The sequence below is a fragment of the Symphalangus syndactylus genome, chromosome 21, assembly GCF_028878055.3.
Source record: "Symphalangus syndactylus isolate Jambi chromosome 21, NHGRI_mSymSyn1-v2.1_pri, whole genome shotgun sequence".
In the NCBI taxonomy this organism is placed as follows: Eukaryota; Metazoa; Chordata; class Mammalia; order Primates; family Hylobatidae; genus Symphalangus; species Symphalangus syndactylus.
In genome coordinates this window covers 53686594-53711879 of record NC_072443.2, presented here as the reverse complement: position 1 = coordinate 53711879, position 25286 = coordinate 53686594, and the positions used below count along the sequence as shown (strand labels likewise).

The 25286-nt window shown below is 47.5% G+C and overlaps 1 protein-coding gene across 5 annotated transcripts in view; it reads left to right on the top strand.

Moving 5' to 3' along the window:
- The window catches only part of FGD5 (FYVE, RhoGEF and PH domain containing 5), a 151503-nt gene that overhangs the window by 103289 nt on the left and 22928 nt on the right, over nt 1-25286 (top strand). For all 5 annotated transcript variants that reach the window (XM_063630257.1, XM_055260332.2, XM_055260333.2 and 2 more), the window contains 7 exons: nt 10974-11134; nt 11403-11559; nt 12202-12289; nt 13881-13931; nt 14481-14539; nt 21131-21202; nt 24248-24316. In XM_063630257.1, the coding sequence (XP_063486327.1) occupies nt 10974-11134; nt 11403-11559; nt 12202-12289; nt 13881-13931; nt 14481-14539; nt 21131-21202; nt 24248-24316 (657 nt within the window). The remainder of the gene's footprint in view (nt 1-10973; nt 11135-11402; nt 11560-12201; nt 12290-13880; nt 13932-14480; nt 14540-21130; nt 21203-24247; nt 24317-25286) is intronic.

Sequence of the window (25286 nt, the reverse complement as noted above, 5' to 3'; positions counted from 1 at the left end):
TCTCCTATTCAATGGGAGGAATATTAAGCTCACATTGTATAAAGACCACTGAGATAGGAGATATTGTTGTGAGTATTTTTGGAAAAGACAGTCTACTACAGAAGTTTTTCCTAAACATTCTGTGTTGGTTAGGAATTGTGTTTGACTTCTAGTAAGAAAAACTCAATTACGATGGCTTAAGTAATTTAGAGATTCTTCTTTCATGTGAAATAAATCCAGAAGCAGGAGATCCAGGTCAAATTTGGCAACTCCACACAGTCTCAGGGACTAAAGTTCCTTCTGCAGCATCCATTTCCAAGGTTTCTCATGAACACAGGATGGCTGCTGCAGTTCTAACCATTGCATCTATATCCCAGGCAGAAAGAAGGAGAAAGGTAGAAAAGCAACAGGTCATGCCTCTCAGCTGGGTTAGTCCCCTTGAAAGCTCCACTTGTCAAATTTCTCCTTTCATATCCTTGGGTACTCCTAGTTGCAGAGGAAGCTGAGTGAAAGCTGGGTTCATCTTGGTGGCTCTGCTTCTTGTGTGTTCATCCTGGGGCCTAGGCTGAAGGGGCAGCATGTACCCTGAGAAACAGCAGAGGGCTTCTTAGAATCAAGTTCACAACTGGCACATCATCCTTTCCACACACACCCCAGTGGCAGCAGCAGGTGCCATGGCCAGGCCCAAAGGCGTAAGGGGCAGGGACGTGTTCTCCCCTCCGATGAGGCTGTGCCAAGGGTGTGGACACAGGGAGGGTGATATGCTGTGGGTGTACTTCCCTCCTCTGCACTCTGTCGCACACCTCATTTTCTTCACACCACCTTTCCCTGTTTGAAATTACCTAATTTATGTATTTGTGACTGGTTATGTTGTGTTTTCATTTTCATGCAGCTCACAATACTTTCTATTAATAATCCCCTGTGTGATTTCTTCTTTGACCTATGGATTATTTAAAACTGTGTCGTGTAACTTCCAAGTATTTGTGTGTTTCCCACATCTCCTGCTGCTGATGTCTAATTTATCCTTCTGCTAATCCCATTGTGGTTGGAAAACATATTTTGTATGGTTTCAGTCCTTTTAAATTTATTTAAATGTATTTTATGGCCCAGCATATGCCCTAGCCTACCTGTAGAATGTTCCATGTGTATTTGAGAAGGATGGGCCCTCTGCTCTCGTTGGGTGGGGTGTTCTGTGGATGCTGCGTAGGTCGAGCTGACGGATCCTGTTGAGTCTTCTGCATCCTCACTTTTTGTCCATTGTTGAGAGAGGCATATTGACCTCTCAGCCATGATTATTGGGTTGTATGTCTCTCCGTCAGTTGTCAGGTTTTGCGTCATGTGTTTTGGGGCTCTTTTTAGGTGCTTGTTTGCTGTCTGCCTTCATCACTAAACTCTGAGCTCATTGAGGGCAAAGAGCTGGACCTGTACCCTTGTTCCCAGTGGCTTATGATGCCTGGTACACAGCTGATGCTCAGTATGTATCCAGTGAATGAGTGAGGGTGGAGCAAGTTCTCCTCCCAGCAGTCCTATCCTTTCTTCAGTCAAAAAAACATTCCTGCCAGGCATGGGGGTGCATGCCTGTAGTCTTAGCTACTTGGGAGGCTGAGGCAGGAGAATCACTTGAGCTCAGGTTGCAGTGTACCTTGATCGTACCTGTGAATAGCCACTGCATTCCAGCCTGAGCAACATAGCAAGACCTTGTCCCTAAAAAAAAAAAAAAAAAAAAAAAAAATACAATAAGAAAATAAACTTCCTGAGCACCTGGTCTGGTGACGTATCAGGGAGTGACGGCAGGGAAGGTCTCTGCCCTCAAGGCACTGATGGTCTAGAGAGAGAGATTGGCATGAAAAAGAACAATAGTAACGCAGTGGTGGGGGGTATACGGAGGTTTAGGGGCTTGAAGGAGGCATCCAGTCCAGTCTTCTTGGAGTTAGAGAGGGATGCCCAGAGGAAAATGTGTTGAATAGCCAGGTGAGGGTGCAGTGAAGAAGGCTGTGCCTGGCAACGGGATCAACATTTGCAAAGGCCCAGAGGCCAGTTAAGAATGGCACATTTAGGCCCGGTATGGTGGCTCACACCTGAAGTCCCAACACTTAGGGAGACCAAGGCGGGAAGATTGTTTAAGGCCAGGAGTTTGAGACCAACCTGGGACATAGTGAGACCCCATCACTAAAAAAAAAAAAAAAAAAATTTTTTTTTAGCCAGACATGGTGGCTCATGCGTATAATCCCAGCTACTTGGGAGGCTGAGGTGGGAGGATCACTTGAGCTTGGGAGTTTGAGGCTGCAGTGAGCTATGAGCATACCACTGTGCTCCAGCCTGGGTGACAGAGTGAGATCCTTTCTCAAAAAAAAAAAAAAAACCACAGATGCTGAGGTTCCACCCTCGGAGATTTTTACTTAATTGATCTGTAACAGCCTAATCATTGACGTACCAGACATTAAGCACAGTCGTGAACAAATCTGAAGTCGAAAACAAGTGAATGAGGCACACTGCTCTCTCTTAGAGGGGAGGTAACAGAAACATGCAGGATATGTGAATAGTCTGACAATGCAATATTTTGTTGCTTTTTCAGACTGGCATACATGTAACCCAGCCCCAGCTGTGCAGTAGGTGCCCAGGAGGGCCAAAGTCCTCTGGCTAAACATGGCGTATTTTCTAAAAACCTCCATTTTGCTCCAGATACATAATGTTAAATAAGTTAAACTAGATACGGATATATTTCAGAGACTAATGTAAAATATGCATTCTTTTTTTTAAGTTAAAATAATAGACTTCAAAGACATTTCTGAGATTAGAGTAGCTCCCTTCAGGATGTGACCCCAAATTTCTGGAGTAGGACACTTGAGAGGCCCTTAGACTGACTGCTGAAGTAACCCAGGAGGGCCCCATGAAGGAGGTGGTCTTTAAAGTAGCTTTGAAAGATCAGCAAGATGTATATTGGATGATGGAAGTGCAGAACAAAGACACAGAGGCTGGAGAAGAGGATTCATAGAAAGCAGTAGTTCTCAAAGCATAGTCTTCAGACCAGCAGCGTCAGCATCACCTGGGAAATTGTGAGAAATGAAAATTACCCTGCCCCAGCCAAGACCTGCTGAATGGAAACTCAGGCCGAATGGAGGGTGGGCAGCAATCGGTTTTCCTAAGCCTGGCAGGTAATTTGGATGCACACTCAAATTGCGGAACCACTGTTACACAGAAGTGAGCAGTAAGCTGCAGAGGTAGCTGCACCAGCTCCTGCAGGGACATGGTCACCAGGCCAAGGAGTTTAACTTGGTGCTGAGGGCAGGAGGGGCCACGAAGAGTTTGGAGGATAGGTGAAAAAAATGGGGAGCCCTTGCTTGTCTTCCCTCCCCCAGGGGCGTATGTTTGTACACTTGTAACTCTCGCCCAGATAGAACATTTCCATCATCCTAGAAAATTCCTGTCATACCCTCCCAAAGGTTACCACTGTTTTGCTCTCTGTCACATGAGATTGGTTTAGCTTGTTCTTGGATGGAATGGAATCATAAATTATGTACTGTTACGTGTCTGGCTGCTTTAGCGCAACAGTCTGTGAGATTTAGCCAGCTGTTCATGGGTATCAGTGTTCTTTGGTAGGGATAGCCCATAGTCGGGTTGTCTGTGCTCCTGTGCATGAACACGTGGATGGCTTCCAGTTTGGGCTGTTAGAAAGCTGCTGTGAACGTCACCATAAACATCTGAAGTCATTTCTCCTTGGTATTTACCCAGGAGAGGAATTGTGGGGTCACAGGATAAGCATAGACGTAGCTTTACTAGAAACTGCCAGATAGGTTAACGAAGAGGTTAAAACAATATATTTCCCCTCCAGTGTATGAGACCAGTGTTTGTTCCACACTTTTGCCAACATGTTGGTATTGTCGGCCTCTGTACTCGTGGCCATTCTGCCGATTGTGTAGTGGTGTCTCCCTGTGGCTTAATTTGCATTTCCCTGATGATTAATAAAATTGAATCCTTTGTTCTGTTTATTAGCCATTTGGGAATGCTTTTGAATGTTTCTTTTGCTTTTTTTTTTTTAATTGAGATATCTTATTTGTATTGCTCTTAGAAGCTCTTTAAGTATTCTGGACACAAGTCCACCTTCAGATCTGAGGATTGTGCATATTCTCTCAATCTGTGACTTCCTTACCCAGTTTTTTTTTAACAGCTTCATTGAGATATAAATCTCATATTGTATATTTCAGCCCTTCAAAGTGTAAAACTTCATGGTTTTCAGTATATTCTCAGCGTTACACGATCATTGCACACACGGCCACACACTCCGCCTGAACTGTGCTCCACCCCTCAGCTCCTCTTCCGCCTCAGGACCTTTGCACCTGCCATCCCTTCTGCCTGGGATGCTTACCTCTTGTCTCGACATAGGCACTGCCTCCTTGGAAGGCTTTCCCTCAGCCAAGCCAGGTCTCCCTTCTCTGGTTTGCTGGGTCCTATGCTTTTCCCCATCACAACATAGGCCCCTGTGTTGAAATAATCTTTTTACTCATGGCTTTGGAACAATTACCCAGACTGCAAACTCTCTGAGGGCAGAAGTGCATCTCTCCATGCTCCCACTGTTTCCTCCGGGCTTGGTGCAAAGCGGGCACTCCGAATATTTGCTGAATGAATACAGGAATGAGGATGGGTGCCTCCTACCCACTTCCTCCCTCTCAGATGGCTGCCAGGACCCCCAGGTGTGATGATAGGCCCAAGTTGATGAGTTGATGAGACAGCAGAACCCTTTCAGGGAGTGATGGATGGTGAGACTGGCACTCAGCACTTCCAGCCAATGCATGAGTTTTAAGAATGGATGTTTGTGGCAATTCTGATTACACTCTAGTTTTTGAAATGAGTCATGTTGGTGATGGCCATCCTTTCAGGAAAGGCTCTGATAGCTTCTGTACAAGGACATTCAGTTTCTCTTTATGGCTTAGCTATGTGGCCTCCTCATAGGAACACATATACCTTTATCCCAGAGAGTCCATTCATTAGTTTAAGACTCAGCCCCTCGAGGGTTTCTGACATTCACGTTGGGGCTAGAGGTTTCCGAAGACCTTGAATTGTGCTGGACTGGGGCTAGCCAGTCTCGGGCAGGAACCAGCTCATCCTCCCTCCTTGGGACTGCAAGCCAGGATGGGCCATCCTCCATGTGCCCTCCCCATAGTTCCGGGCAGAGCAGGCTATCAGCAGGAGGTCAGCACAGGACAGGATGAGGTGTTCAGGAAGCACAGACCTTTTTAAACTCCACATCTGCTCTCCTTGTCTGATGGTGCAGGCACACGCCTCTGGGCAGATGTTGGAGGCACAGTGCGAGGGGGTCTCTCAGTCTCTACATCTCACCCTGGAGCCCTTATTCCTTCTCCCTTCATGCCCCCTCCCTACTTCCCTCCTTCTCTTCCTCCCATTCTCCCCTTCTCTCTCTCTCTCTTTCTCTTTCTGTCTCCCTCTCTCTCATATCTGTTCACTGGATCTGTTTCCTTGTTTTTCTTTTTCTCTCTGTCCCCGTTTCCCTCTCTCTGTCCCATCCCACCTCCCTGTCCTCTTTTCTACCCCTCACTGTTCCCCTGCAGGGAGGAGTAGAAAAGCCTCTGGCTTTCACTTGGGGAGAGAAGGCCAGAAAGGCTTCCTGGAGGAAGGGCTGGCCATCCTCTCTCTCAGGCACTTTCTACTTTTCAATCCTTATATACAAAAGACCTTTATTTTATTTTATTTTATTTTTTGAGACATGGTCTAGCTCTATCACGCAGGCTGGAGTGCAGTGGCACTATCACAACTCACTGCAGTCTCGACCTCCCAGATTCAAGTGATCCTCCCACCTCAGCATCCCAAGTAGCTGGAACTATAGGCGTGCACCACCATGCCTGGAGAATTTTTATATTTTTTGCAGAGTTTCGCCATGTTGCCCAGGCTGGTCTCCATCCAACTCTTAAGCTCAAGCGATCCTCCCGTGTCGGCCTTTGAAGGCGCTGGAATTACAGATGTGAACCACTGCATCTGGCCTAAGGAAGATCTTCCCAGCAGTAGAAACTATCCAGCGGTGGCTCATGCCTGTAATCCCAGCACTTTGGGAAGCCAAGGCGGGCAGATCGCCTGAGGTCAGGAGTTTGAGACCAGCCTGGCCAACATGGTGAAACCCTGTCTCTACTAAAAATGCAAAAATTTAGCCAGGCGTGGCAGCAGGTGCCTGTAATCTCAGGTATTCAGAAGGCTGAGGCAGGAGAATCACTTGGACCCGGGAGGCAGAGGTTGCAGTGAGCCGAGATCGTGCCATTGCACTCCAGACTGGGCAACAAGAGCAAAAATCCATCTCAAAAAAAAAAAGAAAAGAAAAAAAGAAAACTGACCAGCAGTGGGGTGAAATGTCTTGCCCCATAGTGAGCTCCCCATCAGGGAGACAATCCAACAAGGTAGAGGAATCATCTTTCCTGAGTGTTGAGGGTGATTTGAACCTCTCCATTTGGGCAAGAGTGCATGATCTCTGACCCTAGGATTTTCCCAATATGCATTGCTCCACAGCTCAAGGTGGGTTCAGGATTCCCTGCCCCCACCCCAGCCGTGTACTTAAAACTGTAGAGCTAGGCCTCATGCAAGAGCAAATATATTTGAAGATAAAATATTTTTCTTGTGAGAAAGAAACCTTATATTCTTTATAAATTTTTATTCTTTAATTTATTAAAAAATGCATCATAGGTGTACTTAGTTTCAGGGTATGTGATCATTTAATATGTTTATATAATTTGTAAAGAGCAAATCAGTGTACTTGGAATATGTGTCACCTTAAATATTTGTCTTTATGCTGAAAACATTCAAATTATTCTCTTCTAGTTATTTTATTTATTTATTTATTTATTATTTATTTTTTAGAGGCAGAGTCTGACTCTGTCACCCAGGTTGGAGTGCAGTGACATGACCATAGCTCACTGCAGCCTAGAACTCCTGGGATCAAGCAATCTTTCTGCTTCAGCAAATACCTGGAACTACAGTGATGCACCAACAAGCCCAGCCAACCTTTTAAATTTTTGGTAAAGACGGAGTCTCACTATATTGCCCAGGCTAGTCTTGAACTCCTGACTTCAAGTAGCCCTCCGGCCTTGGCTTCCCAAAGTGCTGGCATTATAGGTGTGAGCCACCATGCCTGGCCTCTTCTAGCTATTTCAAAATGTACAATCCATTATTGTAAACTATAGTTGCTATACTGATTTATCTAATATTCGGTCTTATTTCTTTTTCTTTCTTTTCTTTCTTTTTTTTTTTTTTTTGAGACAGAGTCTCTGTTGCCCAAGCTGGAGTGCAATGGTGGTGCAATCTCAGCTTATTGCAACCTCTGCCTCCCAGGTTCAAGCGATTCTCCTGCCTCAGCCTCTCGAGTAGCTGGGATTACAGGCACCGGCCATCACACCTGGCTAATTTTTGTATTTTTAGTAGAGACAGGGTTTCACCATGTTGGCCTGGTTGGTCTCGAACTCCTGACCTCAGGTGATCTACCTGCCTCTGCCTCCCAAAGTGCTGGGATTACAGGTGTGAACCACCGTGGCTGGCCTTATTTCTTTTATCAAAACGTACATCTGTAGCCATTAATCATCCTGTCTTCATTGCCACCCCCTTCCCACCTCTGGTAACCACCAGCCTACTTACTATCTTCATGAGATCCACTTTTTTAGCTACCACATGTGAGTGGGAACATGCAATATTTGTCTTTCTGTGCTTGGTTTATTTCACTTAACATAATGACTTCCAGTTCCATCTGTGTTGCTGCAGATGACAAGATTTCATCCTTTTTATGACTGAATACTATTCCATTGTGTATATGTGCCACATTTTCTTTATCCATTCATCTGTTGAGGTGTACTTAGGTTGAATCCATGCTTTAGTTATTGTGAATAGTGCTGCGAAAAACAAGGGGGTGCAGCTATCTTTTTGATATATTTAGTTTTCTTTCTTTTAAATATCTAATCAGTAGTGGAATTGCTAGAGCACTTGTTAGTTCTTCTTTTTTTTTTTTTTTTTTTATCTTTTTTTGAGACAAGGTCTCACTCTGTCACCCAGGCTGGAGTGCAGTGACACAGTCATGGCTCACTGCAGGATTGACCTCCTGGGCTCAAGTGATCCTCCTGCCTCAGCTTCCTTAGTAGCTGAGACCACAGGCACAGGTCCAGCTAATTTTTTTTTTTTTTTTTTTAAGATATGAGATCTTGCTATGTTGCCCAGACTGGTCTTGAACTCTTGGCCTCAAGTGATCTTCCCAGTAGTTCTATTTTTAGTGTTTTAGGAACCTTCATACTGTTCTCCATAGTGGCTGTACTATTTTACATTCTCGCTGACAAGGGTTCCCTTTTCTCTGCATCTTTGCCAGCATCTGTTATTGCCTGTCTTTTTGATAAAAGCCATTTTAACAGGGGTGAGATGATACCTTGTTGTAGTTTTGATTTGCATTTCTCTGATGATTGGATGTTGAGCTTTTTTCATATACCTATTGACTATTTGTATGTTTTCTTTAGAGAAATATCTGTTTAGATCTTTTGCCCATTTTTAAATCAGATTATTTGGGCTTTTTTTGCTATTTGAGTTGTGTGAGCTCCTTATATATTTTGGTTGTTAATCCTTTGTCAGATGAATAGGTTGTACGTATTTTCTCTCGTTCTGTGGGTTGTCTCTTCGTTGATTGTTTCCTTTGCTGTGCAGAAACCTTTTAGATTGATGTAGTCCCATTTGTCTATTTTCACTTTGGTTGCCTGTACTTTTGAGGTCTTGTGCAGAAAATCTTCCCCTAGTCCAATGTTCTAGGGTATTTCCCCAATGTTTTCTTCTAGTTGCTTCATAGTTGGAGGTCTTAGATTTAAGTCTTTAATCCATTTTGATTTGGCTTTTGTGTATAGTGATAGATAGAGGTCTAGTTTCATTCTTCTGCATATAGTTATTCAGTTTTCCCAGCACCATTTATGGAAGAGACTGTCCTTTCCCCAGTGTATGTTCTTGACACCTTTGTCAAAGATGAGTTGGCTGTGATTGTGTGGATTTATATCTGGGTTCACAGGCAACAAGATCTGTTTTTTGTTTTGTTTTTTGTTTATTTGTTTGTTTGTTGAGACAGGGTCTTACTCTGTCACCCAGGCTGGAGTGCAGTGGTGCAATCAGAGTTTACTGCAGGCTTGACCTCCCAAGCTCAAGTGATCCTCCCAGCCTCCCAATTAGCTGGGACCACAGGCACCTGCCACCCTATCCAGCTAATTTTTGTATTTTTCATAGAGATGGGGTTTTGCCATGTTGCCTAGGCTGATCTCAAACTCGTAGGTGCAAGTGATCCCTCATCCTTGGCCCTAAGTGCTGATATTAAAGTGCTGATGTAAAAGCCGACAAAATCTTATACTCAGAAAAAGCTAAAGACTCCACCAAGAAACTAATAGAACTGATAAACAAATTCAGCAAAGTTGCAGAATACAAAGTCGGCATACAAAAATCAGTAGCATTTCCATATACCCAAAGTGAACAATCTAAAAAAGAAATCAAGGAAGCAATCCCATTTATCATAGCTACAAAGGATATAAAATACCTAGGAATCAGTTTAACCAAAGAAGTGAGAGATCTATACAAGGAAAACCATAAAACACTCATGAAAGAAATTGAAGAGGACGCAGACAAAAATGAGAAGATGTTCCATGCTCATGGATTAGAAGAACTAATATTGCTAAAATGACAGTACTACCCAAGGCAATTTATAAATCCAATACAATCCCTATCAAAATACCAATGACGTTCTTCACAAAAATAGAAAAAAAGTCTTAAGATTTATATGGAACCACAAAAGACGTCCAACAGCCAAAGCAATCCCAAACAAAAAGAACAAAGCTGGAAGCATCACACTACCTGACTTCAAAATTTACTACGAAGTTTTAGTCACCAAATCAGCATAGTACTTGCATTAAAAATAGGATACATGGAACAGACTAGAGAACCCCGATGTAACTTTTTTTTTTTTGAGACGGAGTTTTGTTCTCATTGCCCAGGCTGGAGTACAGTGGCGTGATCTCGGCTCACTGCACCCTCTGCCTCCTGGGTTCAAGCGATTCTCGTGCCTCAGCCTCCTGAGTAGCTGGGATTACAGGCGCCCGCCACCACACCCAGCTAATTTTTGTATTTTTAGTAGAGACAGGGTTTCTCCATGTTGGTCAGGCTCGTCTTGAACTCCTGACCTCAGGTGATCTGCCCGCCTCAGCCTCCCAAATTGCTGGGATTATAGGCGTGAGCCACCGTGCCCAGCTCCCATATATAATTTTTATATTTATTAAATTGAGTTTAGTTTTAGAAGTACATTGATCATGATAGATTTTAGAAAATAGAAACAAAAAGATTAACAGTCATTCCTAATTCTGTACTTGTGACACAGCCACTCTGCATGTTGTCCTGTTTTCTTTGAGGTTTCTCCTTTGCTCACTTTTTACACAGTATATCAGGGTGTGGAAACAGCTCTGCACCCCTTCTTGATTGCTGAACACTATGATGTGAATATTTCTACATAGCCACCACCTTTATCATTTTTAGTGACTGCTTAATATACCATAGGGTGGATGCCTATAATTTCCTTAGACTTCGTTTTGAAACTACATAGCGCATGAACCTCTTCAAAGATGGATAATGAGAAAGCAAAACCTTCTGCTTCATTATAGAAGGAATTACCCAATCTCTCCCCTATCTTGTAAAAGAAGAGTGTTCACCAAGTGACCACAACGAGAGGAGAGTGAGTGTGTGTTGAGCCCTGCTCTGTGCCAGGCGTTGGGTTGGGTGCTCTTTGGGTGTCAGCTCAGGCAGCCCTATCGTCGCCAGGTGCATGTGGTCATCTCTGCTTTGTAGGTGAGACTGTTGGGTCTGGAGACACTGGCTTAAGGCTTCACTGCTGTCTTCACAGATGCCAGGGCTCCAAAGCGCCAGGGGAAATCTGCCAAGGAGGACTTGTGCTCAGTCCTATCAACCTGTGGGTAACAGGCCTTTTGGTGTTTCAGGATTTCCACGGAGCTGTCATGAGGGCCTTGGATGACATGGACCATGAAGGCAGAGACACATTGGCCCGGGAGGAGCTGAGGCAGGGCCTGAGTGAACTCCCAGCCATCCACGACCTTCATCAAGGCATCCTGGAGGAGCTGGAGGAAAGGCTGTCAAATTGGTGAGCAGTCCCTGGACCCCCAGGCTCCACTTTTGTTGCACTGGGGGAATGGGGACGGATAAAAACACCACCATATGAAATGGTATCTCCATTTGATGGACGGGAAAGCTGAACTCAGAAGTGTTAGGTCATTTGCTCAAAGTAAAACAACTGTACAAGGGTTGAGCTGGGATCTGCACCCAGGGATATGACTCCAGGCCCCCGCTTCTAATCCTGTGTTGGTTACAAGGCTGAGTTCTCACTGTCCTATTCCCATCCCTGGCTGCAGGGAGAGCCAGCAGAAGGTAGCTGACGTCTTCCTGGCCCGGGAGCAGGGGTTTGATCACCACGCCACTCACATCCTGCAGTTCGACAGGTACCTAGGTCTGCTCAGTGAGAATTGCCTCCACTCTCCCCGGCTGGCAGCTGCTGTCCGTGAATTTGAGGTGGGTCCCTTGGTCCTCTGAGACCCTGCTGTAAGGATGCAGGGGTTGAGGTGGGCAAAGGGCTTAATGCAAATCAGTGGGACATCTCGGTAGGTCTGGGCTGGGGAGCAGACAGGGAAGACCTGGCCAGAGGGATGAGAGGATGACCCATCAGGAAGGAGAACCCAGAATCCAGAACATCCACTGTTGGGCAGCAGATGACAGTGCAGTGAGTGCCACTCACAGTAAGGGTCTCGGGTAGTTTTCTTGTCTCAGTTGAAAAGCATCAACCAAGCCAGAGCCCCAGCCATGGAGTGTTCAAGGAAATTCCCAACACTAGCCACAAACTGGGGATCCAGTTTTCCTGGGCAGAAAAAGGGGGAGCTTTCCTCCATTGCTAACATTAAGAGCAGAGCAGGGACTAGGAGAGGCTTGATACTGAGTGTAGCACCAACTGGGAGCATGATGGAGTGAGCAGTTACAGCAGGCCGGGCTAATCCAGGAGGGCTTCCCGCAGGAGGAGAACCTGGTTTTGGAGATGAGGGAGAAGTTCAGCTGGCCCGGGAAGAGGTGTGGATGGGACAGTGTATGTGGGCTGCTGTGAGCATGGTGCCCTCAGGAGGGGTTTCTGATAAGGTTTCTCCTCTCCTGTCTTGAGAGCAGCAGAGTGTACAAGGAGGCAGCCAGACTGCGAAGCATCGGCTGCTGCGGGTGGTCCAACGCCTCTTCCAGTACCAAGTGCTCCTCACAGGTGGGCCCCACAGGAGGTCAGTGGGGACTGAGGCAGCGGGGCAGGGAAGGCCCCTGAGGAGGGGTGGAGGGGACTGTGGCGACCTCGCCTCTCACCATGGCAGGCAGGTGTTGGGGAAGGGTGGCCTCTGCCTTTACCTTTCCCTCCAGTTGAGCTTTGAGCCCCCTGAACCACCTCCTGCCACCTTAGAAAGCTCCCTCCAGTGGCCACCCCCCATCCTAAAACACAAAAACCCAACGACACCCCTCCCCAGCTTGCACTTCCTCCCTGCCTCAGCCGGCCATCTCCTCATTTCACTGAAGCCACGCCTGTCATCAAAGTCCTCCTCGTGGCCATATGAGTGGACATTTTCAGCCTTGGACCTGCTGGACCCACGACCACTTCCTGCTTCTCGAGTCCTTTCCTCCCGGGGTTTCTGTGGTATACTCTCTCCCACTTCCCTCCCATCTCTCTGTCCCTTCTCTGTCTGTGCTGGTGGCCTCCCATCTCCACTGCCCCATAAACGTCAGAGCTTCTCAGGGCTCAGTCCTGGGTCCCCTTCCCTTCCCTCTTTATGCCCTTTCTCCTATCTCTGCCTGCTGGAAACACCCACTCCTCTGTTCTGAGCTCCAGACCCATTTATTCAACTGCCTCCCAAATGGACAAAGACCCCTGCCCTGGGCAACTGATGTCCTAATGCGAGAGACAGACAGTACATATGTAGGCATGGGTATGTAATTCCAGGTAGCAACTGGGGCTCCTCAAAAATACATTAGGGCCAAGGACTAGAGAATTCATTCATCTAATCCAAGAACTATTTATTGAGCACCTACTATATACCAGGTCCCATGCTGGATGCTGGAGATGCAGCAGTAAATTGAACAGCAAACTCAGTGACACTATAGAGCTTACACCCTAGACAAGCAAATAAGAAAGCCAAAAGATAATGTCTTTTAAGAACTCTTAAGAAAAATAAAGCAAGTTAAGGAGACAGAGGGAACAGGGCTGCTGTGTTAGCGATCAGGGAAGACCTCTCTGAGGAGGCGGCATTGGACAGAGATCTCAGTAAAGCGAGGACATGAGCCATATGAAGATCTGAAGAGAGTGCCAGGCAGAGGGAACAGCAAGTACAAAGGCCCTGGGGTGAGAACAAGCTTGGCACATTCAAGAAAGCCATCATGGCCAGAATAGAACGAGCAGATGGAAGAGCGGTCACTGGGGAGGGGCTGGAGGATGTGGAGCCTGGAGAGTGTGAACGCATTACACAACACACTCGGCTGTGCTGATTGCCACGCCTGTCGCCCCCACTGGGCTGTGATGGATTCACCTTGTTGTATCTGTCTCCAAGGCATGGCCCAGTGCCAGGCAGGTGCTCAGTGGGTATCTGTTGGATAAGTGAGGGACAAGCAGCTGTGGCAGCAATGCTGACAGTGGTCCTGGGGGCCTGGTTTCATGCTAACATGGTATTGTGATGCGGCCAGCAGGGGAGAGAGGGTAGATGCCTCATTCTTCTCGAACTTCCAACTCTGGCAAGAGAGGGGGTGGCCACAGTTGTGGGCAGGAGGGGCTGACCTCGCCAGTAGCTGACTCCTGGCTCTTGTCCTGCCAACAGACTATTTAAACAACCTTTGTCCGGACTCTGCCGAGTACGACAACACACAGGGTGAGTCCAGCGTGAACGCGGAGGGAGGTACTCAAGCCTGCTCTGCCTCCTTGTGCCAAAGCCTGGACCCTGCCCCGATTCCAAGGCCCAGGACATAGTCCCCTCCCCACCAGCTGGGTGGATTCTGCATATGACACGTCTGGGACTTCTGTGAGAGCCGCCAGCTCTTCTGAGATGGGTCCTCCGTCACCTAAGCTGTGGGGACATCCTAGGATAGGAGGACATCCCGTCAGAGGGGATGGGGGGGTCACCAGAATTTGGTGATAGGAGGGGTGGTGCCGGGTCTGAAAAGCTCACCGCAGTCTCCCTGTTTCCTTCCAATTCGATGTGGCTGTCCCTCTGTATCACCTGCCAGGGTGGTCCCTATTATAACATATTCAGTTTACAGCCAGGGAAACTGTGGCATGCATGACAGTGGTCAAATCACTGTCAAGGTCACTTAGGCAGTAGTGGCCAAGCTGGGCTTGAGGCCTGTGACCTGACACTACAGTGGGGAAAATTGATGCCCCTCTTGCAATGGCCCAACTCCTGCTCTGTGTCCCTCCCCAGGTGCACTGAGCCTCATCTCCAAAGTCACAGACCGTGCCAACGACAGCATGGAGCAAGGGGTGAGTGCGGCCCGGTGGCCCCCTTCCTCAGACACGGGTTCCAGGCACCTCCCCACCAGCTCCGGTCAGCCTTCTGATGCCCCACTCCTAGGGGCTGCAGGCAACCATCTCTCTTGTGGGACTCTGCAGAGAGCCATGGGTTCTGGCTCTGACTCTTGATGTGTGACCTCAGGTACTGTGTGCCCCTCTCTGCGCCTCCGGTTCACTGTTCAAACAATGAGAGGGGCTGCAGACTTGTGGAGACCTGATAAGCAATGCCCCGACTGTGGTCTGAAGCCACCCGCATCAGCACCTGGGGTGCTTTGTAAACTCCTAGTTCCTGGGCACACCTTAGATCTTCCCAGAGCTTCTGCATGTAGGATCTAGAGAGCTGCATTTTTAACAAGCACCCTGGGTAAATGTTAGGACTACAAAAGTTTGAGAATCACTAGTCCACTAGAATACGTGGCTCTAAACACAGATTTGATTCTGACTGTATGTGACCCTGTCTGCTAGAGGGCAGAGTTGATCCTGCATCCCAGCTCCATTCAGGTGGTCACCAGGGTTACTTGCGTCCACATGCTCACTGTCCTGCTAAGCTGTAGGCATGCCAGCGCTCTGTGTTGAGAATGGTTCCGGCCGGGCGCGGTGGCTCATGCTTGTAATCCCAGCACTTTGGGAGGCCGAGGCGGGCGGATCACGAGGTCAGGAGATCGAGACCACGGTGAAACCCCGTCTCTACTAAAAATACAAAAAATTAGCCGGGCGCGGTGGCGGGCGTCTGTAGTCCCAGCTACTCGGAGAGGCTGAGGCAGGAGAATGGCGTGAACCCGGGAGGCGGAGCTTGCAGTGAGCCGAGATTGCGCCACTGCACTCCAGCCTGGGCGACAGAGCAAGACTCCGTCTCAGAAAAAAAATAAAAAAAAAAAAAAAAAAAAAAAAAAAAAAAAAAAAAAAAAAAAAAAAACTTGGAGAATGGTTCCAAGCTGAGTCCTAGGTCACTGGAAAAGAGTTCAGTGACCAGGTAGTCACATCTTCTGCAGGCACAGAAGGGAGATGATAGCCATGTGTGCTGAGGAGGTGCTGTGCTTTGCTGTGGCAGAGACACAGGGCATGTGTACAGTGAGTCATCCACAGGCAGAAGAGGAAGGGAAATTGCATTTATTGGACACCTGCTATGTGTCAGACCTTGTGCTGTGTTGGGGAGTGGAGATACAAGCCCTTGAGGAAACCTCCGCTTAGTGGAGTAATTAAATATGTGGATGCAAATGACCATGATAGATGTCGTGGGAGAGAATGCCACAGGGTTCAGAGAAGGGAGGTGGCCCTTCCAGCCGAGGTTGCCAGAAGAGATGATACGGGCCGGGTGTGGTGGCTCACGCCTGTAATCCCAGCACTTTGGGAGGCCGAGGCAGGTGGATCACTTGAGGTCAGGAGTTCAAGACCAGCCTGGCCAACGTGGTGAAACCCTGTCTCTATTAAAAATACAAAACTTAGCCAGATGTGGTGGCACGCACCTTTAGTCCCAGCTATTCGGGAGGCTGAGGCTAGAGAATCGCTTGAACCTGAGAGGCGGAGGTTGCAGTGACCCGAGACCATGGCACTGCACTCCAGCCTGGGCGACAGAATGAGATTCCATCTTAAAAAAAAAAAAAAAAAAAATGATGACTGGAAGTGTCCCCATAGGGAGGATTTGCACACATGCCAGGAAGGCAGAGAGAGAAAAGGGGTGATAGGAAGAGGGGCTGGCCTGGGCAAAGACATGGAGGTTGGACGGTACATCCTGGAGTTCAGAGAGCCACCTGCTAGGTGGCTAGGAGATGGGGACAGGATGGCAAGGTAGGATCAGAGTCCAGGGAGAGAGGTCGGGCTGGCTGGTGAAGGGTAGACTGAGAGTGGAGGCTGAATCAGCTAAGTATGAATACACAGGCCGGTTTCCGGGCCGTTTTCCGTGTGGGTCAGACATGCCCTTTTAATCTGGTCCTCTCCTCTCACTCTGCTCTGCACTGACCTCCCTGCCCCTCCTCATTTTGGCCTCCTGTACATACAGTGAGAGTCCCTCAACACAGCCAAAAAGTAGAGGTGCTTTGGGGTCCAGCACCCTGTCGAGGAATAGCAGCAGATGGGCTGGGTTCTCCACATTTCCCTTTAGCTGGGGCTGCCTCTGCTTCCAGAGAGAAAAACTAGGTCAGGCAGGGATACGTCTTCCCTCCTACGGGGAGCTTGCACACGCAGCCCCACCCGGAGGAGGAACCGGAGCAGCCGATGGCCAGACACCCTCCTGGCTTTCTCCAAGGCTGAAGTTGGACGCTGTGCTGGGAAGCAGGGGCCAGCTGTGGACAGCTGCACCAGGCCTGTTCTGGACCAGAGGCCCCTAGCCCATGCCTGCTTGGATTGGGGAGGAACTCTGCCTGGGACATTTACTCTTTTGCAGTTTGGAGGTATTAAGCACATTCACATTGTCATGCAGCTTTCAGCCCATTCATCTCCATAACTTCTCTTCCCAGACTGAAACTCTCTCCCCATTAAACTCTAATTCCTCATTCCAGTCTCCACCCCAGCCCCTGGTAACCATCATTCTGCTTTCTGAATAGACTTTATTTTTTAAAACAATGTTAAATTTACAGAAAAGATTGAGAAGATAGTACTGAGAGTCCCCATGTGTCCCCCACACAGTGATCTCTGTTATGAATGTCTTTTATTAGTATGCTACATCTGTTACATCAACGCACAAATATTGATACAGGATTATTAACTGAAGACCCTAGCTCATTCAGATTCCCTTAGTTTTGCCTGGTGTCTTGTTCTAGGGTCCCATCCAGGATCCCACATGCTGTTTAGTGGCCCTGTTTCCTTAGGCTCCCCTTGACTGCAGTAGTTTCTCATTTTCCTTGCTTTTGATGAGCTTGACGGTTTTCAGGAGTAATGGTCAGGTATATGGCAGGATGCCCTTCTGGTGGAAATGTCTGGTGTTTTTCTCATGATTAGACTGGGTGTATGGCTATTTGGGAAGAGGCTCACAGAGCAAGGTACTTTTCATCCCATCTAATGAAGGGCACATACCAGCAACAGGATTTACCACTGTTGATGTTGACCTTGGTCACCTGGCTGAAGTCACCTGTGGCAGGTTTCTCCACTGTGGAGCTGCTCTGTCTCACCCCTGCCTTTTCCATGCCCTTTGGAAAAAAGTCAGTTTGTGCAGCCCATTCTTAGGAGCGGGGGATTATGCTCCCTCCCCTTGAGGGTACCGTATCTACCTAGGTTATGTGGAATTCTGCCTGGGAGATTTGTCTCTTCTCCCTCATTGGCTAGTGTATCTAGTCATTATATATAAAGAAGTCATTTATATCAGTATGGACTGTTATAATCCAACACTTCCTTATTTATTTTATTTCTCAAATTGTTTCAGCTTTGGCTATTGGGAGCGTTTTCAGTTGGTTTCTGTGCCCTTTTCACATGGTGCCATCAATATAGATTTCAGGGTGTGTGTGTGTGTGTGTGTTTTGAGAACTTCCTTACTTTCTGGCAGTGCAAGGTGCTCCAGGATCACTCACCTTGTGTATTTCCTGCCCCAGTCTTAGAATCAATCATTTCTCCATGGAGCCCTGGTTGCATTAATTGGATAATAATACTAGAAGCCAAGATACAGGCATTAGGTGCACTCACTGGTAATGTGGTATCATTTCTTTTACACCTCCTTAGCTGACAGCAAAGGAATATATGTGTATACCAGCCTTTGCATATACCCATATCTGTGGATATTTCCGTACATAACCATCTGTATCTGAATATTAAACTAACCATGAGTTTTATTTTATTTTTTGTAGAGATCAAGGTCCCACTATTTTGCCCAGGCTGGTGTCAAGCAGTCCTCTTGCCTCAGCCTTCCAAACTGCTGGGATTATAGGCATGAGCCAGTATGGCTGGCCTTTATTTATTTTTATTTTATTGTATTTTATGTATTTGTTTTTTTACCATGAGGTTTTACCAATGTTTCCCATTCTGATCATGACCACACTAGCCTCCTCTCTTGCTTATCTGTAAATTCTCACTCCAACAGTGAGAAGCCTCGTTCCTACCACCCATTAATTTAATTGTTCAATTTACCTTAATTTGTGGAAGATATTTTTCCTGGGTGTAGAAACCTGGATGGACAGTTTTTCTTTGCTGCCACTCCACTGTCTTCTGGTGTACATCGTTTCTGGCAGAAAGTCTGCTGTGATACTGATGAGTGTCTGTCTTTGTGTGATGTGTCCCTTTTCTCTGGCTGCCTTTAAGGTCTTCTCTTATGATTTGATTTTGGGAAGTCTGGCTGTGATGTGTCTGTGTGTGTGTTGTGGGGGATGGGGTGCTCTTTATCCAGTTGTGATTCTTGAGCTTCTTGGATCTGTGGTTTGTTGTCATTCATTAATTTTAGGAAATCCTCTTGGATGCTCTGTTCTTTTTTCCCACTCTTTGTGTTTCAGTGTGGATCATCTCCACTGATCTACCTTCAAGCTCATGGAGTCTTTCCTCAGCTGTGTTCCGTTTGCTGCTAAACCTGTCAACGGAACTCTTTGTTTCTGATACTGATCTTTTACTTTTAAAATTTCCATTGGACTCTCATGTATGGTTTCCATCTCTGCCAAAATCCTCCATCTGCTCGTGGGTGGTGTTCACCTTTCCCGTGAGGTCCTTTTACCCACCAATCAGAGCTACTTCAAGGTCTGATGGCTCGGACACCTGTGTCCCTTCTCACTCTGGTTTGATGGAATGCTTTCTCCTCTTGAAAATGAGTTGGGGTTGGGGAGTTTTTTGCTTGCGTTTTTGCGTTCCTCATAACTTGTTATTGAAGGCCAGGCATTATGTGTAGAAGCACCGTAGAGACTGAGGTAAATCGTATTTACCCCTCAGGGTGGGGCAGGCCTCTTTTTTGGTCATGGCTGTTCACGGTAGGGTACAGGGCAGTCGGGTCAGTCCAGTCGGCACCTGATCTGGGTTTCGGTTTTGCTGCCATGTCATCAACCTTCAGTGACTGCCAGGCTTCATGCTTCTCCAGTGGGGGCTGCTGTGACCTGTGGGGTAGGTCAGAGAGCTTTTCTTTCATTCCTGCTCCATATTCAGCTTTTAGCCCTGCCTGCACCACAGGAAGGCCCTCTCCCCATGCTCTTGCCCTTCTCAGAGGCAGGCTACTGCCCTGTGTTACTCAGTGCTGGGCTTACGGTGGCCACATGCCTCCATCTGAAGCAGGGCCTGTGAGCCAGGCTCTCACAGCATTCCTGCCCCTCCCCTCCACGGCGCTGAGCTCTGTGGCCCTGTGGCTGGCCTTAGGTTTCTGGCCATCCCCCAGCAAGGTACTGGTGCATAGTACTGGGTACAAGGGGTTACCGCCCCCCTCCTAGGGTGCAGCTTTTGCTCTCTTTCCCTAGAGCAGCAGATCTTTACCTGGGCTGTGGGGGTGGGAGGTCTCCTGGCCTCCTTCTGGAACTGAAGCCTTGCATGAGAGAAGGCCTGAGGAATTGGGCAGGGCTTTGCATGTGGCCCCACCTTGCCCCTGTCTTTCTCGTGGGCACGTGGCAGAGACTCGTGGATGAGAGCTTGCAAGTGAGGACAGATTTCCCTCGGGTCTGCAACTCCCCATTACTCTAAACTGGCACCAGCTCACACTTGTCCTTTAAGAATTCATTAACATTTTCGCTGCTTTCTTCTTACCTTCCTTTACACCAGCCACCTCTGCCTCCTGTGTGTCACCAAAGGTGCGTCAGTTCCTGCATCTCATTCCTTTGTGGACAGGCTTGCCAGGCGGAACCCAGTTCACTTGGTTGCCTTGTGACCCCAGCTCTCCCACAGGCTGGAGCGTAGTTATGATTTTGAAGGTTATCTGGCTTTTTCACACTACAATGAGAGCAGTGTTCTCTTGTACTTCCTACATCATAAGTGGAAATGGAACCACAATTATTCATTTTTTACTACATTGGATTTTATGCCCAAAACCATAGATAATGGAAAGGACTTTTCAGGGCAAATTCTCTACCCACAATGCTCACCTTACACCTTAAGAACCTGCCCTGTGTAAGGTTCAGGGGGCACCTGCCCACGGGGTGGGCGCTTGTTGTATCTAGGATTGTGGGGTGCTGTGCAGAGGAGACAGGGGGCTGTTACTTTACATTTTGTGGCTAACCCAGTGAGGTACTGACAGGGCACACTTATTTTTCTAACCACGAGGCTCCACAGAGTCGGGATCCAGTTTCCTCCGCAGGTGCTGTGTTTTATGGGCTACAAGCCAGGAGGGCCTGAAGCCAGCCTTGGGTCCGGTGAAGTCCCCATGCTCCAGGTCTCATGAGGGACATAGGCTTAGAGAGCATAAGAGCAGTTGTCCAGAGAAACACAGGGATGCCGGACAGCACAGCGAGGCCAGGCAGCCGGCTCCACAGCACACAGAGCCATGGCAGTGGCTCCCTGCAGACCCAGTCTCGGGTCCCAGTCCTGCCTCGTACAGGAGGTTGGATTTGGGGCAGGCCTTTCCGGGCTTCATTTTTGTCTGAAACAGAAGCAATGCCATGCCTTACAGAGGAGATAAGACGCCTGGAAGGGGCCCTGACCATCTCCCCCTCACCCCATTCCCACCCACAGGAAAACCTGCAGAAGCTGGTCCACATTGAGCACAGCGTCCGGAGCCAAGGGGATCTCCTCCAGCCAGGAAGGGTGAGTGCCGCCACCATGGGCAGGGGCAGAGGGTGGCTGGGCGAGGCTCCGATAAGCCCCATTGTTCACTGGGCTGGCCCCAGACAGGCCTGGCTGCAGGTGCTGTCTACCCGTGGAGGGCAGGCAGGCGGGTGGGCGTGGGCTCACTGGATTCTCCTGGCCACAGCCCTCGGCTGCCTTCCCTGGGGTTCTCCACCCCATGTGTTGCCTGCAGAGCAGTTAAAGACTCAACGCCAGTTTTTTTTTTCGTGTTGCCTGTGGCTCTCCTCACCTCCAAGAAGAGGAAGCACCAAGTATTTTCAGTGCAGAGTTGCTGGGAAAACAGAAAATGATCTCCCAAGAGCAAGCCCCTGGAAATTTTCTTAAAAATAACATTCTTGAAGAGATAAATCCACTCTCTTTAAAGCTTCCAAATGGAAAATGTAAAACTCAGCTTAAAAACAGTAAAAATGTTCAGTACCAGTTATGCTCCATAAAGGACAAGAGACAAAGGAATGAAAGTACATGCTCAGGGGAATTTTACTCAAGATTAGCAGGTGTCTCATGGGACTGAGATTCTGTAAAGTTACATTTAGTGTTTTGGCCAGGATCATGAGTTTGGTAAATTGTTTCTTAAACGTCTATTTGTATCTCCAGAATTAAGGGGGCGATAGCAGCTGTTCCCAGGTCTTCGGCTGTTTTAGTAGACCTTCAGAGGCTCTGTTCTGAATGGACTCCTCATGGGTACAAATCAAGGAGGGAGTCATGGCTTGGACCACCCAGAATCCTGAAAGACACAGTCTTGAGCACCATGATCCCAAATGTTGAAATCCCAAAAGATCAAAATCCCAAAAATATAATTCTGGAAAAAATAATTTAGAAAAATATTTAAAAGATACTTATATTTTTAAAAAGGGAATTTAGGGGGCCGGGTATGGTGGCTCACGCCTGTAATCCCAGCACTTTGGGAGGCTGAGGCGGGTGGATCACGAGGTCAGGAGTTCGAGATCAGTCTGGCCAGCATAGTGAAACCCCTTCTTTACTAAAAATACAAACAATTAGCCAGATGTGGTGGCCTGTAGTCCCAGCTACTCAGGAGGCTGAGGCAGGATAATCGCTTAAACCCAGGAGGCAGAGGTTGCAGTGAGCCAAGATCGCGCTATTGCACTCCAGCCCGGGCGACAGTGCGAGACTCCGTCTCAAAAGAATAAATAAATAAATAAAAATAATAAATAAAAAGGGAACTTATATATTTATTTATTTATTCATTCTTTTGAGACGGAGTTTAGCTTTTGTTGCCCAGGCTGGAGTGCAGTGGTGTGATCTCGGCTCACTGCAACCTCCACCTCCCAGGTTCAAGTAATTCTCCTACCTCAGCCTCCCGAATAGCTGGGATTACAGGCATGTGCCACCAGGCCCGACTAGTTTTGTATTTTTAGTAGAGATGGGGTTTCTCCATGTTGGTCAGGCTGGTCTCAAACTCCCGACCTCAGGTGATCCGCCAGCCTCAGCCTCCCAAAGTGCTGGTATTACAGGCGTGAGCCAGTGTGCCCAGTGGGAATTTATTTAAGAAACATAAAAACATAACAGAATACTTCATAGGCCACTTTATACAATCAAATAGGCACTAAGAACATACATAATTTTGCAAGCATAAATGCTGCTGTATGCTAACAATAGTTCCACGGGTCAAATAGTCATGAGCACACAAACCATATTTATAAAAAAAAAGGTCAAACAGGGAAATATATCAGTGTATGTCATTATGGTTAGTAATTGTATGTACCCAGCCTTATAACTGTGGTCATCTGAAATACCATGACAAATAACCAAAGTCTTTTGATGAGCTCAGTTAAAAACTGTGATGTGTCACCACAGTATATGCAGCCACCCACAGAGCAAAGATCTCAGGAAATTTTATCTTTCACAAATGCAAATGTACAAAGAGGATATCTCCATTCATTAAAGAAGTTTGTGTTTTTAAGTACGTACACAGTGCTTACACACAAATTCAACATTGTGATAATACACTTTTCTTTTCCTTTTTTTTTGAGACAGAGTCTTGCTCTGTTGCCCAGGCTGGAGTGCAGTGGCACGATCTAGACTCACTGCAACCTCTGCCTCCTGGGTTCAAATGATTCTTCTGCCTCAGCCTCCCGAGTAGCTGGGACTACAGGCGTGCACCACCACACCCGTCTAATTTTTGTATTTTAAGTAGAGACAGAGTTTCACCATATTGGCCAGGTTAGTTTTGAACTCCTGACCTTGTGATCTAACCGCCTCGGCCTCCCAAAGCACTGGGATTACAGGCATGAGCCACCATGCCTGGTTGTGATAATGCACTTTTCAGGAAGCCAAATTTGCAAAAAAAAATAAATAAATAAATACATAAAATGAATTAGGACCCTGTAAAAGTCTGTATACAGTTTATACCTCCAGTATTGGAAATGATGCAGAATGTAATACAGAGCATGGTGAATTGCTTTGCCAGGTTTCCAGATGTTCCTCAATCCAGTCAAGTTGATGCCTAAAAATTAACCATCACAAGTCCAACCCTTGTCGACTTGGCACCTGCACACATCTCCTTAAATCATACTTAATTTCCAAACAAAGATAATAACAGGGTAATAATTCCACCTAACATAATGCAGCTCTCCTGTGATTGCGATTTTCAGAATTTTGTGAGTGTTTCGTTTTTTGAGACAGGGTCTTAGTAAATTGCCCAGGCTGGTCTTGGACTCCTGAGCTCAAGTGATTCTTTCAAGTGTGTCTGAGGCTACAGACACACACCATGGCACCCAGCGTGATTTTTGGAATTTTTGATGTTAAGGATTTTAGACTTTAGGGATTATGACATTCAGGGTGGTGTCTTTCAGGACTGCGATCGAAGCCCTGCTCTAGCATATACAGCACCTCTCTCATGAGCAGAGATTTATCTGCTAGCTGCTCTCGGGTTCTCTGGGAGGCTTTATGATTTAAGTTTCCACTCAGGGGCCTCCCCCGCACCCTTGTCTGGGATTCAGGGGGCATCAGCCTGACCACCAAGTTCTGCTTCTCTCCCCACAGGAGTTTCTGAAGGAAGGGACGCTGATGAAAGTAACAGGGAAAAACAGACGGCCCCGGCATCTATTTCTGGTAAGTGCCCGGTCCCCAAGCCCTGCTCAGGAACTGCCAAGTTCCGTGAGGTTTTCTAGGGCCCTTATTCAAGGACAAGTGGAAGAGGGTGAGAGGAGAGTAGAACAGAGCAGACATTTTGGGGTGAGGATCATTCCGGACAGCTGAGAGCTTCACCCTTGGACACCACAGCCCACCGCTCATTTGTTATTTGAATGATTTTGAGTGGAATGTTGGCGAGATGTAGTTGCCCACATCCCCACCTTAAATGTCTGTCAACCACCTTATCTAATGCTCGGAGAACTGAGGTCCAAAGTTGCCGTAGCTAGGCCTCCCAGGAGGATGGTGGCAGAAGCCCAGGAGGGAGCCAAGCGTTGTGACCCAAGTCCAGCACTTTCTCTACTGTGCAGGAGACAGGATGTCATATAACATTTTTGCTTATGGACAACTGGAGTCTTGCATACCAGGGAGTGTCCAGGCCTAGGGTATAGCTTTATTGGCCTTAGTGGCTGTTGAGTGCCCCAGTCCTGAGACCCCCAAGTGGCCATGCCTTTTAAGCCCTCTGCTGGGCACAGTTTTTCTCTTGCTCCCGCGCTTCTGCTGTCATTCCTTGTTCCTGTCCGCTACGGCTGCCTCTCTCAGCTTCCTCATACTTCGTTAGAGCACCATGTGCAGTGGGAGAGATAGGCTGTGGTAAGAGTCTATGAACTCTCTCTGTTCCAGGCGTTGACCGAGCACCTCGTGTGTGCTGGTGCTGGAAACAAAGAAAGAAAAATCCCAGGTCTTGCCCTCAGCCTTCAGAGTCCAATGGGAGGGAGAAGCAAGCAGACAGCCCATTGTAAATGCAGAGTTATGAGCGCGATATGGAGGGATCTTGGGTGCCGTGGAAGCAAAGAAGACTAAGGAGGGCGGGGGGTAAAGAGAAGAGGAGCCACAGCCACGGCAGCACTGCCATGTATGGAGTGTCTGCTGGGTGCACACACCATGCTCA